Here is a 19933-nt window from a genome sequence, read left to right on the forward strand (position 1 = left end):
GTAGACAATTTTATTTTTTATTAGTCTATTTAAATGTAGTCTATTAAATAAATTTGAGTGTGCAATTAGGTATGATACACCGGTAATAAATTAATATATAAATTAGTTCATCAATGCAATTAAAAATAAAATTATATATACGTAAATATTATTATTTGACTTATTTAAGTTTTAAACTTTTTATAAATTTTAGTATTTTTAACTAAAATTTTATTACTTTTTAATACAAGTACTTAAAATTGTTATATTTTTCTTTTGGATGTCTCTAGTTAATTTAATTTATTATTTGAGAATGTATTGAATAACAAAGATAGCCACTCTCCTCTATATCAACAGTTGTAATGATATTAATAATTTAGATTATGCATATGATTACATGATTGAATGATATGATTATCTTATTAGATTTTAAATTAAAACAACAAAAGTCATTTATAGTTTTACATTAACACTTCAAGATGAGAATCACATTATAAAGATTAAATGACAAATACTTAATTAAAAATAATTAAACAATAAAGACTCAAGTAAAAAAAAATACAAATCAATAGACTAAAAACTTTAGTAAAAATATAATTAAAAATATCTAAATTTTAGAAGGACTTAATACTTAAATTAAATTATATTACTTTTACTATAAAAATTAATACTCAATTCATATTTTGAATCTTAATTTTTTGAAAATAACTTACATGTAAAATCCACCTAGTCAATAAGAAGAAGACTGTTAAAAAAAATTGCTTACATTACTATCTTACCTTTAGTTGCATAGTCTTGGGATTACCTTTTTTTACACATTTCAACTCGGAATTTGAAATAAGCAGAAGGTGGTATGCTTAGCAATTTGGGTTGGTGTATTATTTAAAGCCCGGCCCAAACAAGACCCAGAAAAGTGGATCTGATTTCGTGCCCAATCATTTCCATATTCCTAAACATTCAAAAAGGATTTTGTCAATGAAAAGTAAATAAATTTCTCTTTCTATCTGACAGAAATTCTACTTTTAACAATTAACCAAAGTTATTTAGGACTAATTAGCACCAAATATTTTTTTTTATTTCAAAAAATAATTACAGGATATTAATAAAAATTGAACTACAAGATAGGAAAAAAAAACAGAACATTTTAACTTATGCCCACCATCATAAGAAAAACGTATTGAGAGATAATAACACTTATAATGTATTCAAAGTAAAGAAGTCTTTCTATTCTAACTATCCAAAGTTCAACTCAGTGAATTAAACTCTTAAGTAATATTATTATGTGGTTTACTTTATCTGATTTACTATAAATTAATGATACTGATTAAAATGCAAATAATAACATAATGTATATTGATATAACGTAACGTGGTACCTAAAGATAGAGGAAAATTGTTAAAACACTAAAACAATAAAATTGAAAAATATAAATATCATATCAATTGAAATTTTTTTCAGTTAATATTTTTTATTATTGAGAGGAAAAATGTCCAGAGAAGAAAGAAGAAAGTGGAAATCCAACCTAAGATTACCCGAAAGAGACAGACAGTTGTGTCGTGTCTATCCGCAGTGACTCACTCACACCTCATCTTATGTCAATAAATATTCCTTCTTTCAAAACTCTAATATTATAAACACGCTTTAGCAACATAAAAATATCTTTTTATTTATTTATTTTATCACAATTGATTTCATTTAAGAAAACTCATTTTTAGGAATATTTTAATCATTAAAAAAAGCTAATTTTGTATTGATAAAAAAAATAGATATAAAATACGTGTAAAAATTTACTGGGTCTGGTTGATAACGTCACAATCATTCCAGTTATTTTACGAGGATTGTTAGAAGAAGAAAAACAAGAAAACAGCAGCAAGAATTTTAGTTTTAAAAATAAGAAAAGTTAGCGACGAGATTATGGATTGGTGCCAAAAGTAGAAACTAGGAACAAGTTGGTGGGCGTTGAAAAGGAAGAAGATATGTATTGGATTATGATGCTGAAATGAAGAGCAACCAACCCTAATGGATGAGGGTGCCATGCCACCTCACAAATTCATTTTTTTTCTATTATTATTATAATAATTATTATTATTGTTATTGAATTCCAACAGACATGGATATTAAATAACAAGAAAACGTGAGGTTATTCGTGTGGATGAGATTGAAGGTCTGACAGAAGCATTTTGTGTTATGATAGGTCCATTGGTAGAATGATGTGATTACTGGAATTGAAAGTTTGAGAGAATGGAAAGGGTGTTGTCAGTGGATGAAATATCGGAGCAATATTGGGTGGCGGCGAAGAAGGAATCATGCAAGTCAAAGTCAAAGATGAACCGTAGTGAATCGGAATGGGCCTTTCAGCAGTTTCTTCAGGAAGCAGTTTCTCCTTCTTCATCTTCTTCCTCCGACGTTAAACCCAAAAAGGATCCCGACATCAACATGAACATCCCTGTAACTCTAAATGTCGATTCCCACGATTACCAATCCATTCTTAAAACCAAGCTTAACCTCGCTTGTGCTGCTGTCGCTTTGACTCGGGTATCTTACCTTTTTGCTTTCTTCGATGTTTTCTATTTTTCACAATTTCATCCGCAGATTACCAATAACGGTAAATGTTTTGTCGGATAGATTCGTGTTCTTACCATGTAAAACATCAGTGTTGAATTAGTTTTGCTAAATTTTCGTCTGCTGTTAATGTTTATCTGTGTTCAATCTTTTAAAGCTAGCTTTTTTTCATGGATATGATAGCATGGTATTCCAAAATTGTTATGTACTCACGGGATGTAACTTTTACAAATCAAACTTTGAACCTGTGGTTAACTTCATTGATTAATTAACCATTCTTTCTCCCAAATTGAATTGTTGCATAAATTCCATGTTTTTCGTATGGTCTTAAATGTTGTGGTTTCATTTAGGTAATGCCTTCACTCTAGCAACCTTATATTTTGTACTGTTTTTCTGTTTCTCAGAGTAATTCCGTATTAATCATCTATTTCTGTCACCTCTTTGTCGTTGGAAATTGAATCGGTATCTCATGTTTTTTTCTTCTGCTGCTTGCAATAGGGATCTTTGGTCAAATCTCAAAATCCGACCACTTTCCCTGACAGTGGATCACAGGCAGCTGTTCCTTCTGAAGTTGGAACCTTGAAAGGTTTGAATTAATGTATAATTTTGGAAGCATTTATGATTTTTTTGCACGTGTGAATGAGAGCATGGAAGGTCCTTTGGAAAATGATCGTTCTAAATCACAAAATACAGATGTCGAAGCAGCAACTGGGATTTCATTCTCATCACCTTCCCTGCAAAAGAAACCTGCTGTTGCAATGAGGCCAACATTAAGTGCATCATCAAGAGAGCAATCAGATGATGAGGAAGCGGAGGAAGAGATTAACATGACTGGAAAAATGAATACAACTGATGCAAAACGAGTAAGGAGGTAACAGACAAGAGTCTCGTAATTGACTATATATGTTTAGCATAGAAAACGTTAATGCTTCAGGTCTGAAATGTTAGTTTCTTCAAAGGGAAAAATGTACTTATTGAATATGGAATTTATTGTACCTTGTTTGATTTAAACTCTTAACAAAATTGTGTTTTAGGATGCTTTCCAATAGGGAGTCTGCTAGACGCTCAAGGAGAAGAAAGCAGGCTCATTTAAGTGAGCTGGAGACACAGGTGTGCATGTTTCTGTAATAATTTCCTCAAAGAGTTATGTACATTCTGACCTTATATTGTATCTCAGGTCTCCCAATTAAGAGGTGAAAATTCTTCCTTGTTAAAGCGCTTAACTGACGTGAACCACAGATACAACAGTGCTGCAGTTGACAACAGAGTATTGAAAGCTGATGTTGAAACGTTAAGAGCTAAGGTAAATCCTTGCTGCAATGATTTTCAAATCACTCTTATATGATTTAAAAAATAGAGTTTAAGGTTAAGGTTAACGGTGATGATTTGCTTTGTAGGTGAAGATGGCTGAAGAGACAGTGAAAAGAATTTCTGGGTTGAATCCAATGTTTCATGCAATGACTGAGATGTCATCAATGGAAATAGCAATGTTTGATGAAAGTCGTTCTGAGACATCAGGTGGTGGTGCTGTTCCTGTGCAAGAAGACACAAATCATAAACTTAGTGAAGCGAGTTCGAAGAATGGATTCGGAGGCATTTCTTCAGTGAAAAGTGTGCAGCAGAAAGTGGTAGGTTGGAACAAAAGTGGGGGAGGAAATTCCCTGCATAGAGTTGCTAGCTTGGAACATCTTCAGAAGCGGATTCGTGGTGATGAAGATTCACGTGGAGAGCAATAACATAGCCAAATTACATTATGGTTTCATGAGGAAACTATTCTAGGCTCTTGTTTCTGCTAGTTGTAAGTAACACTAAATTCTTGTAAATCAATTGGATGCATACTGTTATTTTCCTATTTTATGTGGACCCTTTCAAATCTTAATACATGCCTAATGTGTAACATATATTAGTTAAAGACATCATGGTCACAAGAGTGTCAAGTGTTTGGTAGAGGTTGCCTTATCCAAATTAGTGTTTATCCTTTGCAGTTATCTTGCTAGCATGAAATATGCCAAATATAATCAATCATCTAATCTTATTTGTATTAAAAATTTAAATTTTGAATTTAAATCTTATATTGAATAAATATTAAAAAATTGAACATTATATATAAAGAAAATCTACATTTTTAAAATTTTTCATCGAAAATGATAGCAAATCTTAAGGGAATTCAGTTCATGTGTTATTAGTTAGAATCTAAAAGACGTCACTTTGAAACTTGTTAGTTATGCATCCTTTTTGTGCCGTCTCTAAATTATGTTATCGATGTGTTCAATATATATATATATTCCACTCGTGAAACATGCAATCATTACATAGTATCTACTTTTGAGGTTGTAAGGTTCTGAATCTGTTACTAAATTTTAACCAGTGTTTGGCGGAGAGAGGGAGAAAGATGGACGGAGCATAGTTGTTCTTTAAACGAAAGAGGATGAATAAAAGGATAACATAATTTTACAACATTTTTTTATAACATTTTAACGTATTATTTTGTAATTAATCAATAATAATAATTATAAACACCACGAATCAATCATAAAATGACACATAAACGGTGTTAAAATATTGTTAAAAAAATATTGTCAAATTATTATTATCCTAAATAAAATTAGTAATTCATCTTGTATTTTGGACTATATTGAATAAAGTGATGATATAATAGATTTTATATTATCTAAATAATTTATTTTTCATTGAAACACTCTAGTTACATAACTTTCAATTATCTTCTTACTTATTTTTATTTTATCAAACATCTAATGTTAAGTTTTATTTCCTATTTATTTTATTTTTCCCAATTAATTTCTTTTTATTTGTATTCTATTATATTTTGTTTCTCAAAATTTGTTCTTATAGGGTTAGGTTGTACTTATGACATCATTTCAACCTCTTATAATATAAACTAATTAACTCAACATGGAATTATTTATAATTTACAAGAAAAAAGAATGAATTGTATTACATAGAAATTAATAAAGACCATAATTATATAGATAATATAAAATCTATTATATCATCACTTTATTCAATATAGTCCAAAATACAAGATAAATTACAAATTTTATTTATCCTTGGTGTAATAATTTCCTCCTACACACATGATAAAGGAATGAGAAACTTAACTATCTACAAATAATGTATATATTTTCAGCCAATTCAAACGAAAATAAAACTCCTTAAATTATTTTGAATTTGGAATTCATTTCAACATTTGTTTTTTATATATAACTTTAGTGTTTCTATCTTAAATTTTCTATTGAGTAATTTATTTTTCATGCCATTTTCAACGTGTGTATGGCCTTTATAATTTGTACGAACGTGAATATAATGAAACAAATTTAACATATTAAATCAATACAAACAGTATTCAAAATCGTGTCATAAAATTTTAAAAACAATGATTATTTGAAAGTCGCGTTAATAATGTCAGTTTAGAAAACGGAACACTGAAATGAATATAAGAAAAAACAAAATTTGGTAAAAAATAAAAAATAAAATTAGATTTGAGTGGAAACTGAAATGTACGTCAGCCAGCTTTTAAAACTCCATGAAAACACAGAAAAGAAATTTCTAATTCTCTCTCAAATATTTTCTCCATTTTTTTATAGAGCAGCCCCCAAAATTTGTAGTTGAGACTGCTCACTTAATTTATTGATCATTGCAGTGAATAAAATTTAACACGTGATGGATAGACACAACACAAGGAAGTAAAGAAGAGGTTGTTTTGTTTGTTTGCATTACCATGTGGTCAATGTTTTTTTTTTTTCTTGATTAGGGTTTTAGGTTATTATCTAATTTGGAAAATATAAACAAAAATCGTAGCCACAGAGGAGGAGAGAGAGAGAGAGAGAAATGGAGATGAGGATGACGAGCTGCGTTGGGTTTTCGAGTTCAATCCCAAAAGCCGCAATTGGGTTGGGTTCGTCTTCATCTTTGTGTTTGGGAAACCCGAAATTGTTGAATTCAGGAGGTGGAAGGGTTAGTATAGTGAGCGTTAATGGTGGGAGAAGAAGAAACAGAGGCTTAACTTGCAACGCTCTTTTCGGATTGGGCGTGCCAGAACTCGTCGTTATTGCCGGCGTGGCAGCGCTGGTTTTTGGGCCCAAGAAATTGCCGGAAGTGGGTCGAAGCATCGGCAAAACTGTGAAGAGCTTCCAGCAGGTAATTGTTTTCCCCTTCTTCTCTTTCACAATCAATCATTTCACATTGTAGCATTCTTATAATAGATTTTGGGATTGATTAGACTTAAATTCAAATTATACTATCTTAGTAGTTGTGTTGTTAATCTGGAATATTCAAATCTGTTAATTTTTTACACTTGATATTCTGGTCTCATGACTTGGTGTGTTGAAGATTTGCCTTCACAAATGATACAGTGACTGAAATGGTATGTGTTTGTGTGTGTGTATAAGGCAAACAACAATCACTCTTTAGCTAGCTAATTTTTGGATCTTGTTAAAGCCAAACTCAAATTCAATGAACTTGAAAGGGGAAATTACAATGTGATGAAGAAAGAGGACAGAGGAAAAATTATTTGGATTCTGGGTTTGACTTAATGGTTAAAGATATGTTTGTGAAGTGTTGTGTACATTTATTTTATTGCTGGTTATGGTGTTTTTGTGAATATTATAGGCGGCAAAGGAATTTGAGTCGGAGCTTAAGAAGGAACCTGATTCCACAGAAGAGGACTCTTCTGAGAAACCTATTGCCATTGGTGAACAGGAGAAGCTGGACAATGAGTTGTCTAGTTCTAAGGAGACAGCATAAGATTGTAGATTAGATCTGATAAGTAGGTACCAAATCATCACCATGACATTACTATGCCTTTAAAGAAACTATTCTTCTTTACGATCTGTTAGTTTAGTATTTCTGGGATTTTGAGTTTCGTTGTTTAAATCATCAACCAAACTTTCAAATAAAAGATATCATGAGAGGGGTACTAGTTTTGGTTGGTATTGCTCAAATTTGTTCACTCCACTTTCCTTGTTAATCCGTGTCCTTTAGAGTAACATTATTCGCACTGTCAATGTACTTTTACTTCCCCCACGTTCAGTTTAGAGGAATGGGATCAAATCTTTCATTTGTTTCATTTGTTGTCTATACAAGTAAAATTTCATTTTGATTCATGAAAATAATTCTATAGGTCACATTCGTTTTCATGATAACTTGGGATTTTAAATGTTAACGAAAAACACGTTGAACGTTTCTTTATGCTAACGAAGAGCATGCATGACATGACGAGTTAAAGATCATGGTGGAATCTTAACTAACATGAAAACTCGATTACTAGATTCATCTCCATCGTCAAAATCATGAACTAATTTTCGCTTGTGCTTGATGCGCTTAATGTCAAACTCACGGTGCATGAAATGACAGAAGTGCGGATTATTACATAACTAAGTGGTTGTGTTACGATTCAATTTAAGAATTTTTCGATTTAATGCATCACACTGTTCATCCCTTATTCCATTGTGACAACACTTTCCCGTGTATGAGTTGAAATTCTAGGCAATTTAACGTAACAATCAATCACAAATGCTTTGGCACTATTACACTTTGTCATTTAATAGTTATACTTTCTGGATATTTAAATACTTTAATGTTTTCAAACAGTGGTACATAGACCAAATGGGTTCAGCCATGCAAATTAACAAATACACCATATATAAGTTGAATTTTGAAAATTTCGTTCATATAAAGTTAGGATTTCAGAAATTTCAGTAAGAAATAAAAGGGCATTAAAAAATGTCAATGAATATTATCTTCATTTCTTCTAATATGATTACTTTTTTTCTCATTCCTTGCAACACTTAAAAAAAATTATCTTGTCACTTTTATTCTTCCTCACCCAAACAAAAAATAAATATCTTCCTATATTGTAGTGAAACAATACATATATTACTGAATCCTCAATCAAATTTGGGTAGAATCTTAACTAACTTCTCTTCACGAGACTTTTAATATTTCTAAATACAGAAAAAAAAATACAACTTTTTTTCCAAATTAAAACTAGTATTTTCCAAATAACCTATACAAATTCAAGTGTCCCTGAGCTATTTCAATGGTCACAAGGATACACATTACAAAATTAGGAACCTGGCAAATGAGGTTATTGCAAATTACACTAAAGCAAACTTCGGTTGAGAATGAGAGCATCAAGGACAAGATCAACTCAAAATTAAATAGACTGCAAGTTCTAATAACATGCAAGTGTTGATTGTCATAGAGAGGAAGCGTAAAAAAATTCCTTTACTAATTCATTTGATGTCATCTGTACAATAGCGCCCCAGCCAAAAAGTTATGCCATGATATTACACTATCAGCAAAGATATTGTACAACCTAGATTATCTGAGAAACTTGGAATACTCGTTATATATATTTGGTTAGTAATCTAAAATTGGTGCCCGCAAATCTAAGCTTGACTATCAAAATTCATTTTATCAAAATCACCTGTGCACATTCTCCATTACAGCAAAGCTCATCTCCAATAGAACTGCATAACCTACGGAGCAGAAGAAACGTGCTAGGATGGTGGGGCATACTTAAACTCAGCATGGCACCAATATAAACCAAAATGCATTATTGACAGCACTAACCCAACACATATATGCAGAGTAGATAGGACTGCTATTAATACTACCGAAACAATCACGTTGCTCCAGAGCTGGCTGTAACCCCATTACCATCTCTCAGCCCTTGAATGCAAATATGCAGATTTCTTTGTACACTGTCCGCAACTAATTTCAACCTACCTTGACTTATATCTGCTGCTGAGCTCCCATTAACCTCCACCGCTCGTGCCACCCTCTGTTTGCATTTCTCCCAATCATCAACACGCAACCAACAGGCCCTACCACCATGGCTACCATTCATGGCAACAAATGATACATTAGAACTTTCACCAAATGAATATCTCAATCTTACTGAAACACAGTACGGCAACCATGCAGCACCACCAGCAGCATTAACATGAGGGACGTGAGAAGAATCAAGAACAACTGTAAGCGCAAAATCAACAGAATTATGAAGACGAGCATAATGGATGTTGCTCCTGAATGCAGATGAGCTCTCGGAGTTCTCATCCGCGTTTAAACCAGAATGATTTTCAAGACACAACTCAATTCTTGGTTTTTGAGCAGAAACAACATCTCCAACTTGTGTCTGCGATAATCCTTTTTTCCAAGCAATTAATTTCAAGAATTCTCTCAGTACTGATACAGGTAAAGTGAGCATAGTAATGAATGAAGCAACACGAGATGCATCATAGGGTTCTGATGCCACACGACGGCTGAAGTAGTCACATATTTCACTTATCTCAGATTGACTTAATTCCTCTGGTGCAGGATTTGAATTTTGCTGTTGTTGTTGCTGCTGCTGGTGAAATCGTTTTACACTTAATACCTGCAGTAGTAGCTGAACTCTGTGGACACTTACCGCAAATACATATCCTCTGCAGAAAGATGAAAAGAAAGCATTTCAGTTTAGTGCATAATAACTAGAATAAGAATACCAAATATTTAAGAACCTGAAAAGACTCAAACTGTTTTCCCTTTCAGGATTGGTTAAAATTTTAGTCTTAGATGCATATATTACTTGTTTATACGTTACCCTGTAATTTGTAGCGTATAAGCAAATAAGACCCTATCACACTGGTTTTCATGCACATGGCTTTAGATTTGATTTCTCGCTCTCGGAAATATTGAACGAGTAGCACCTTAGTTATTTTTCAAAATACAGATTAGTATTAACTTGAACCTACAAAACTAACTTGTAAAATGAGGTTAACATCCCACTTATATATATTCTACTTTGACACCAACATCTCTGTAGTGTGTAGACTTGTCCAATACTTTTTGGACACAACACGTCATCCACACCTTCAACTGGGTCATCCTTTTTTGAGCCCAGACACATCTGGGAAGCAGCTTGAACTTGAGTAAAGTAAGCCGACACCTATTATTGACTAAACACTTACTGGATACTACTATAATAATAAAGTAAAAAAAAAAGGAAACAAAATATAAATAATGTAAGGCCCATACACCTTTTTGTGGTTTCTTTCCCTAAGACTTAACTAGTTATTTTAACTATTAAGAGATACTCCTGTTATTTTGGAGAAACCAAGAAATACAAAACACTTTCCTGATTTTAATAAGGTATATGTGAGATTTCTATTTTACCCATTTCATTAGTACACCACGATAAATAAACGAATTAAAGAATAAGAATAGATAACAAGGAGTAATTAATGTTGTCTTAAATTTTGAAAATGACAATTAAATAAAAATAAAAATCCTTCAAAAAATATAATAGTTAAAAGAGGGTGTAGTTTCTTCGAATTCTATTGAGCTGTTGCTATAGAGAACCTGAAAACTAGCAAATTCATTTTTACAGAATGAATTTTATAAATCTTAATTCTCGTTTGAGATTTTTGTCATGTTACACATATAATCACACATAAAAGTGGTGTCATCTGTCCTATAAGTTGGACATTAATTATGTCTCGGTATCTGTGTTTGTTTAGGTGCTTCATGGGACAAAATGCCCTATAGCAAAAAATAGCCACTTCCAACTGCTTATCGGCAGGGGGAATATTTTGCATCAACTCATTAAACCATGGGATATTATGCATACAGAAATTAAGGGGGTTAAATTTGAACTCTCATAATACTGAAATGAACAAAAATGTAGTTAACTTTTTCCCTTTTTTGCAAAGTATAGATAATAAATCATCAAATATAAATATGCGTAATATTAACTAACATGGAATAATCAACTTCGTGTATCATGCTCAGATTAAGAAATAAAAAATGCATCAAGGCATCTTATATTAAATCCTAATCCAAAATCCAAGAATGTATTGTGCCTAATCAGGCTAAATCACGCAAGGTAACAAAGCCACAAAACAAACAGAAGCAAGGAACATGTTGAAAAATAAAAGGAGGAATAAAATCAAGAACCAATCCCGTAATATGACAACTGCAACTATGTCCCCTTCAAGCAGGACTGAAACATTATATAACAGACAAGTTCGTAAATATATAGCAAAAGTCCATATATCAAGAAGAAATGAAAAATTACGACAGAGAAGTGTGCAAATAATAAAAAAAAAATCTAGACATAAGAACTGGGGTAACAGAAGAAGGATTCTAGATACTTACCCAACAAAAAAACGCAAGGCGGGTTGCTCAGGGTCCAAATTCAAAAGGGCACCTTCATTTTCCTTCAAAATAGATCCCAGTATCTCTTTCAAAAGATCAGGTAATTGGGCAAAAAGCCACAACACTCCAAGATACTTGAGAATGCCCCTCAAAACCTTCTTAAGAGCAACGAGAGGAACCCAACCACCTCCATATCCTCCATCGTCACCAAGGCCAATAATGGCTGTGTTAAGCTCGCCTCTGACATGTGCTGGGACAACTGCTCCAGGGGGCCTCCGTAGAGAGACAGGTGATGTCATCAAAGCCAAGTTTGAAGAGCCTGCTAAAGCATTTCCCACACGGTTTAAACTAGCTACTTGATTTCCTGTTCTAGACATTGCAGCAGAAATTGGCAGGTTTATTCTGTTTCCATTTGCAGCCATCATCTGGGATCCTGAACCAGGGTTTGGATTATTTGAATTTGACAGTCCACCTGCCTGTTGTCCAGTGAAACTGGGATCCAATCCATTCAATTCCTGGGCAACATGTTCCATGATAAAAGGCCGAAACTGGGGGCACGGCAATGACCCTCCTGAAAGACGACCCTCTTTAGGAGGTGTTGCAGGCTGCAACCACACCTGATCTCCTGCAAAGCAGCGCATGTCAACTGCAAACTGTTTCCTGTACATGATTCTTATCCAATATGGACCCCGCAGCACAACAGAGACATCAATGGGCAAAAGTGAACTAGGAACAATGCCCGGACCACCACGTCCAGCAGCAGCTAACATTGAAAGGGTCTGGTTAGTGAGACCACTTGCAGTAGGCATGACGGTGTTTGCCCCAGGACCAGATGTAGGCTGACCAACATTAGTTGTTGAATTCCCAAGCAGAAGTCCCTGTGACGATATATAACCACCAGACTGTTTAGGAATAGAAGATAGAGCAGCTGCAACCCCTGGAACAGGACCAGCTCTAGCTGGCCTGGTTGCAGCTGCCAAGGCATGCAATGGCCCTGCAGTCAGCCTAATGCAATCCAAAAGTGATGAAACTTCAGCTCCATTTATGAAGTCTTCCAGAAACTGCGCAGAAATACAAGCATTTGGTATAGTAAATATACAGGGCAAGAAATATTGGGAACATAGCAAGGGAAAAATATTAGAACATCTATACTGAAGACAACATTAAGAAACGGGTTTCTTATCACCACTGAAATATCAAAAGGAAAAAATGGCACCAATCAGCAGAAATAACCATAACAATAAAATTAATGCATCGGATTTCATGTTTATATTGCATAGCCAGCTGAAAAAGAAAAAAAAAATGTCCCACACAAATTTCACCCAAAAGGTACTATAAAGAATCAGAACAAATATGAAATGGGAAACAATACTTCGGCGGGATCATGTATGTTAATTCTCATGATAGGAGAGAAAGCCCAAGAACAATTAAGTAAAAAGAAAAATGGTGAAAACAGATCAAAGCCAAAAATCATGACCGAATAATAATGTGGCATGCATATAATGTTTCATCAAAATTTTGAAAAGCAACAGGGAAATAGAAGTCTATCACTGATGCCAGAATGAAAACAATGAAAGAAAAAAAATAAGAAATGGATAGCAGCAATCAGTTGAAGAGAAACTAGCAAACCTTGGTATGAGGCCAAAGTTGATCTGGAGATACATGCATTGTGCAACCCTCTTTACCAGATTCCCATTCAACAACAAAACGAGCAAGGACACTTGAACCAAAGCTAAACCACAAGCTCATCAATCCAACTGCCTCAATTCTAAACGCCCTTCTCATCTGCTCAGATAGTTTGTCAGCAGTATCTGAAGAAACCTTGGAACTTGGTGTTTTGCTGTCAGTACTAGTAACAAGGTCATCTGACTTCTCCTCTGCTCTTACGCCAAGTAATTTCCTCATGCCAAGAGCAAATGTTCTTGCATTGGCAAGCCTTTGAATATCAGCCACTAATTTCTTTATACTATCTACCTCGACAGATTGATAACTCAAAACAACACCATCTGGATCATAATGTATATGTGAATCTATGTCAGATGTATTAGCAATTCGAACACCTGAACCCCATGGTGTATTATTGCTCCCTTTCTGCAGCTCCCATAAATCCCTGAAGTGTTGATCATTTATTTTAACATCCCAATACATGCAACCAGGTCTTCCAAGTCGCAAACATATATGCTGCCATGAGTCCCCTCTAGCAAGAGGAAGTCGAAACCAAATGTTAGATGATCCACTTCTCAAGCCAACTTCTTCAACATATGAGATGTCTAATGCATCCATCTGACTGGTTAGTCTAGCGTGCTTAATGCAAAGTGAACAATGCCTGACGACATGAAGAAGAGCCACAATGTAAATGCTGGACGGAACAGTCCCTTTATTCACTTCAGCTATTAAACTTCCATAACTGTACCCTTCCGTTTTGGGTATCATCTCAGAAGACATGGCACCCTGTGCCAAAGACAGTTGACAACCAGATGAATCTGAAAGTTTTCTTCTCTTGCAGATTCCTGGGTTGTTTTCAACACCTTGAAGAGTTGGAATCAAAGCCAACATATCTGAAGCTGTTCGCTTTCTGGATTTCTTATCATTTTTGGAGGTGACATCTTCTCCTGTGCTATAACTAACTGTGGATTCTAGTGTTTGGGCTGCAAGCGTTCATTTGTCCAGTCACATATTGCTTAGTGAAAAATAAATAAAGAACAGTATGACTAAACTCTACATGAAAAAGATTAAGATGGAAAGGAAGTATCTTACATACGGGAGTTGTCGCACATGAACCAGCAGCCTTAAATGAATCAACTTGAGATCCATTAGGTCTGGAATTAGGCATTCGAGAGCCTGTTGGTCGTGGAGGAGACAACAATCGAGATGATCGACTTCCAGACAAACCCTCATTAGAAGTGTCATTCAACACTCTTAGTTGTTCTTCATCAATTGCAGCAGAGGAACTAATGTCAACTGAATGCGGAGACTTTGGTGAGGTCAAATCCTGTTCAGACTTGGAAGCAGACAACTTTTTCCCAGCAGTGCTCCTTACTTGTCCTGTTGGTATGGAGCCGACAGAACTGGACTGAACTGGGCCCTTCACACTACCAGATGAGAACAATGAACCACTATAGAGACTAGTAGCCCCTGATGCTTTTGTTACATTATTAACCTGTGCTATCTGCATTCCTCCTTCCCACTTTGGTGAAGGGCTTCCAGCCTTTAAACTATGGATATTCATGGGGACAGATCCATATTGAGATGGAAGTGATGTATTCCCAGTTGAAGAAATATTTTGAACAGATAATGGAGCTGCTGAAGATCCTTTCTCAAGTCCAAACACTTCGTCAACAAGTGATGAAAACCCTGATGGATGACCTCTTGAAATCTGTATGGAATTCTCAAGGCGAATATCAGAAAAGAACTCATGTCCAGATGTTTGATTTGGGCCAATGGCATTGGGCAGAGCAGAACGTAATTTCCCCCAGTCAACCAGGCTTAAATTCATTTCATCCTCATGAACCTGCATTTGCCCTATATCAATTTTTTTTATCCGCAACACCTGATTAAGGTCACCGCCAGATAAATTATCTGTTCCAGATGGGTCAGGCTGAGTCTCTAACAACTTAAACAAGGGTTTAAAATCCTTATCAAGTTGCATCAGCAGAAAGTATGAGCTTCCACAGTCTGGAAATCCCATCAATAGCATAGCTGAACCATTTGAAACATCCTTGGGTATTTTAACTATATTGAATCCATGCTCATATACCTGCAAGAATCCCCAATGATCCATAGGTCTTAGACTTTAAAGGGAATCCTGAAACCCAAATAATATGCTTGAAGACAGTCCAAAGGAGAGAAAACAGGTAAATATACCTCAAGTCCTAAAACCCTTCCGATTGAAGCAAATAGGTGTAATATACTTTTGCTTCTCAGGCTTATGAAAACCTCAGCTGCAGTCATAGATCCCTGATTCAAAGCTTCTTCACATTCTATTAAGGCTGAAGAAACCACTATGTTTTGTGAAGATTGAAGAAGAAAACGGCCATTCCTGAATAGCAACACAGGAACGGATTTGAGAAAATCCCCCCAATTAAAATGCAATAGATTAGAAAAATGTAAATTGGGTACCTGATATTAATTCCAAGAGTAAAAAAGGAAGAGCCATAGGCACGCACACACAACACCTCATGGCCCTCAGAGTCCTTGCTGCAACACTTTTCATCCTTCTACAGACAGAAACAGAACTCGGATTAAAACCACGTGCTAGAACGAATGGAAGGTATGGCATAAGATTACATAAATGAGATCAATGGGAAGGCATAGAGATTCAGAAATGAATCTATAAATTTAAACAATAGTTTGCATATCGCAAAGGTGAATAGTCTTTCACAGGAAAACATGTACGTATCAGCATGTCTTGAGATAAAAAATTTACTAAAGTTGAGGCCAATGTAGTCCTCAGAAGGCTTTGGCAGTTCTGTCCTTACAGGCCAATTTTCGAGAGTTGAGGACTACTCAAGCCTTATAAGGACTACATTTGCAACATCTAAAGATGAAATGATTTTTACCACAAAGAACTGACACCACACAAACACATAAAACAAAACCGTAAAAATATTGAATATCAAGGATCTGAGAATCTATCTATCTTTCGAAACTTAAACGATGTTAACAAAGTCAAACCTCGAAATGACTGACATCAGACATGCAAATAAAACAAAACCCCAAAATAATTATCCAAATCTAATCCTTACCGAACCTACTAAACTCCAATGCAACACAGCAAATTGACACCTCCAAACTCCCCAAAAGAGAAAACGTTTCCAAATAAATGTAAACCAACCTGCTTATATTCAATATCAGGTTCACCCATCCGGGACTGGAGCACAACATCGTCTGCAGTTCGACAGACCTGAACGTTTTTTCCCAGTTCTCTTTTAATTTCGAGCAGCCGAGTATATCTGTTGCAACAAATAGCTCTTAACAGCAACCTCTCAACATCAATACAACTCTGGTCCAAAACAAACTCTGCCTCCTTGCCTGTCAAGGGGTCTATGACAAAGCTGCTGTGGAGACACTTTATCTGAAGATCTGACCCAGGTTCAATTTTAATAAATGGGCATGTACCCGATTCAGGCGCATTAGCATTCTTATCAAAATCCAACCAGTACACAATTTTCAAGCCAGGAGTTCGCAGGGCAGACGAATCAGATTCTGAATCAGGGTTCTGAACCGAGCTAGAACTCGCTCCATGACCCTCGGATATGAGCTCAAACCGAATTGCATCCTTCCACCTCCCCTGTCGAAGAACCTGAACTTGCCTTATCACCGTGTCCATGACAAGTGCAACACACAGCTCATGAAGAACCGAGTACATAACCGAAAATGGATTGTCTGCCGCCGCCATTCGCCTCTCCAAATCATCTCCAAGCACGTGCCGCCGCATTTCCTCCAACTTCACAGGCTTATTTTTCTCCCCGACAAGCAGCTCCAAATGCAATATCCTCCACAATGACAAGTGTCCTCTATACCCAAGCGTTATCAAAACCTTGAACTCCCCATCCACCCTAAGCAGTGCGGTACCATCAGAAACGTTAATATCAGAAAACTCTTTGGGAATCGAAACCTGAAGCAATTTGGAGCGAACAAGCGTGTCCAATTTCTTCAAAGCAGGTTTCTGCTGATCCTCGGTCAAAGCATACTGAGTCCCCACATCCTCTACACATTTCGGCAGACGCTGGTAACTTCCAGTGAGAAGAATATCAATTGCGGAAGGAACATCATAAACGGGGGCACGCGCCTGTTGAAGCCCCTCGTGCATGAAGAATAACGAGTCTGCAGCTTGCGTGAAACACATGTCGTGATTGGAAACAGTGGAAGCCAGTTGCTGACAGTGCTGTATCAAAGGAACCTACAAAAAAAAACAAATAAACCAATAAATTAAACAAATACAGCAAATTCCATAACAACAACGGAATAATGAGATGAAAATGGAACTGAGGCACGAAAGTGAGCGAGAAATTGAATCACCTGCTGGCACCACTTGGAGAGGACATTGAGACGGATCATTCGCTGCTGAGTCTTGCTCAGGAATTTGAGGATGCTAATCTTCTTGTCGGTGTCGGATAATTCGGAGGACCTGCATTTATCGACGAGTTCTTTGAGAGAAGCGTATGAATCGTGAGCGGCGCGTGTGACGAGCGTGGAAAGCTCGACCGTCTGTTGCCCTAACTCCGCAGCCATTGGAAGTTGTGGTTGGTTAGGGTTCTTCCGATCTATTTGTTTTGGCAGAGCAGCATCGAAACTAGGGTTTTACGAGAAAGAGGAAAATTGTTATACGGACAAGGAGAAGAAGAAGAAAAAGAAGAAGACTAAGAAATAGAACGAAAACGACGAAGCCCGTCCCCAATTCCTCTCTCTATCGCGCGCACACTCTTTTCAGTGGTCTCAGTCAGGGTCAGGGCTAAGGTTCGTTTGGTTCTCTCTCTCTCACACAAAAATGAGTTATTCTTTCTTTCTTTCTTTTTCTTCTAAAGAAGCCCTTGACTCCTCAATCTCAAAGCGCCTACCAATTTGGGATCCATTTTATATGCAAACTAACAATGAATGAATGAATGAGGAAATATTGCACTTGTCTTTCCTTCCAATTATATTTCCCTCGCTCTTCGTCTTTCTCCAAATCATAAATCATTCGGGGAATCATTTCTTTGACAAAATATACTTTTCAGATTATTTATTTAGCTGGAAATTAAAAAAAAAATATCTATAATTTATTAATAATAAATCAATATACATTTTTATGTTAAAAGATATAATAATGTGCTTCGAAAAAAAATTAGAAAATATATATTATTCAACTTCTAAATTTGAATTTTCTTTCACTTTAAATTTATTGTCTTGTTGGTTTGTTTTTCCAATATTGATTTCTTTTTGTTTTTCTCGTTTATGTCTTTTATGGAATTTTATATTTTTAATCTTTAGATTTTTTTTTATATATTTCCTATAATTTGTTTGTCTGACATAATTGTTTTTTTCTAAATTGTTAAATCAAAACTAATCTACATTATTTTCAATTAATAAAAAAAATCATGAAAGTCTTTTCAAAAAGTTCCAAAATTGTCCGTGTATTTTAAAAAAAAAAAAAACACTCCTCTTTTTTTTCTTTTTCTTCAATAAATTTCGATGTATGTTAAAGATTTATTTTTCTTAAACGGATTTTTAAATCTGTAGAAGGATTTTTCGAAAGTGTCAATGAATTTCAAAATTCCTTCAAAAAAGATATTTGATACGTTGTCATTAAAACTATCAAATTAATATTACTTTTCAAGTCAACTAAGGTAGATACAGTTAAAGTAATCATGTTGTCTCCTAACAAATACGGAATTGCATTTCAATATTTGAATCTTATGAAATGATATGCAATGCTCAAAAATAAAAGTGAGAAATTATGCTAATAGAATTAATGTTTGAAGAACAAATAGGAAACTATGATCAAATAGGCTAATTTCACTGCTTTTCCATTATAAATTCATTATATAATTGTTCAATTGATTATTTGATCGTATGAAAGTTTTTAAATTTAATCAAAGTAGATTCTCAATCAAACCTAGAAACCCATGAACTCATATGATTAATATGCATGTAAATTCAAACACCTTTTGATGCAAAAATCATTGCTTTTAACATTATTGAGAGATGAAAAACATAAAAAGATAGCAATTCAGATCGATAATCAAAAGAAACAATTGCATTAATTCAACTTAATCTCAAAATCCGTAATGAAATTACAGTGGAATAACTCTAGAAGCTTAGCCCTCCATGAATGGAGTGAAACACATGATGAAATAAAAGTGAGAAGAATGGTAGATGCTTGCTTCCAATGGAGTAGTTTGAGAATGAATGAGTTGTGTTTTCTGTCTCCCCTGATATATAGGGCTTGATTGGACTTAGACTCTGAATATTTAGTTGATAAGATATTTTATCTTATATTTAATATCTTCAAAATATTCAACAGATTTGATCGATTTTTTAGAATATTTGATAATATCTTTTGCTAGATACAAAAAGATTTGGCAAATATTATCTTTTGATTTTTATTGATATAGTTAAATAAAGTAATTATTTAACAATATCAAATAAAATATCTTAAGATATATTTTCTTCAAATTATCTTTTAAAATAAACTTGCCCAAAATTACATTTCAACCATTTTTAATTTATTCAAAACTGCACAGAAGTCCAG

At 34.6% G+C, this 19933-nt stretch overlaps 3 protein-coding genes across 3 annotated transcripts; 2 read left to right on the plus strand and 1 right to left on the minus strand.

Annotated features, from left to right (window-relative positions):
- Positions 1–1883: 1883 nt before the first annotated feature.
- On the plus strand, positions 1884–4460 carry LOC108344689 (light-inducible protein CPRF2). The gene is made up of 7 exons (XM_017583140.2): positions 1884–2008; positions 2174–2514; positions 3040–3127; positions 3235–3412; positions 3576–3651; positions 3719–3844; positions 3939–4460. Exons 2-7 carry the CDS (start codon positions 2221–2223, stop codon positions 4275–4277), a joined length of 1101 nt encoding a protein of 366 aa, XP_017438629.1. The 5' UTR covers positions 1884–2008; positions 2174–2220; the 3' UTR covers positions 4278–4460.
- A 1762-nt stretch (positions 4461–6222) lies between these two features.
- On the plus strand, positions 6223–7502 carry LOC108344837 (sec-independent protein translocase protein TATA, chloroplastic). Its single transcript, XM_017583347.2, has 2 exons — positions 6223–6699; positions 7171–7502. The coding sequence occupies exons 1-2, from the start codon at positions 6391–6393 to the stop codon at positions 7303–7305; spliced, it is 444 nt and encodes a 147-aa protein (XP_017438836.1). The 5' UTR covers positions 6223–6390; the 3' UTR covers positions 7306–7502.
- Positions 7503–8700: 1198 nt separating this feature from the next.
- Positions 8701–18339, minus strand: LOC108345540 (mediator of RNA polymerase II transcription subunit 14). The gene is made up of 8 exons (XM_017584130.2): positions 17722–18339; positions 16535–17602; positions 15820–15917; positions 15565–15739; positions 14458–15457; positions 13330–14348; positions 11701–12761; positions 8701–9989 (listed from the first exon to the last, which is right to left on the minus strand). Exons 1-8 carry the CDS (start codon positions 17932–17934, stop codon positions 9188–9190), a joined length of 5436 nt encoding a protein of 1811 aa, XP_017439619.1. The 5' UTR covers positions 17935–18339; the 3' UTR covers positions 8701–9187.
- Between the last annotated feature and the right edge of the window lie 1594 nt (positions 18340–19933).

Source organism: Vigna angularis, chromosome 6, assembly GCF_016808095.1.
Source record: "Vigna angularis cultivar LongXiaoDou No.4 chromosome 6, ASM1680809v1, whole genome shotgun sequence".
In the NCBI taxonomy this organism is placed as follows: domain Eukaryota; kingdom Viridiplantae; phylum Streptophyta; class Magnoliopsida; order Fabales; family Fabaceae; genus Vigna; species Vigna angularis.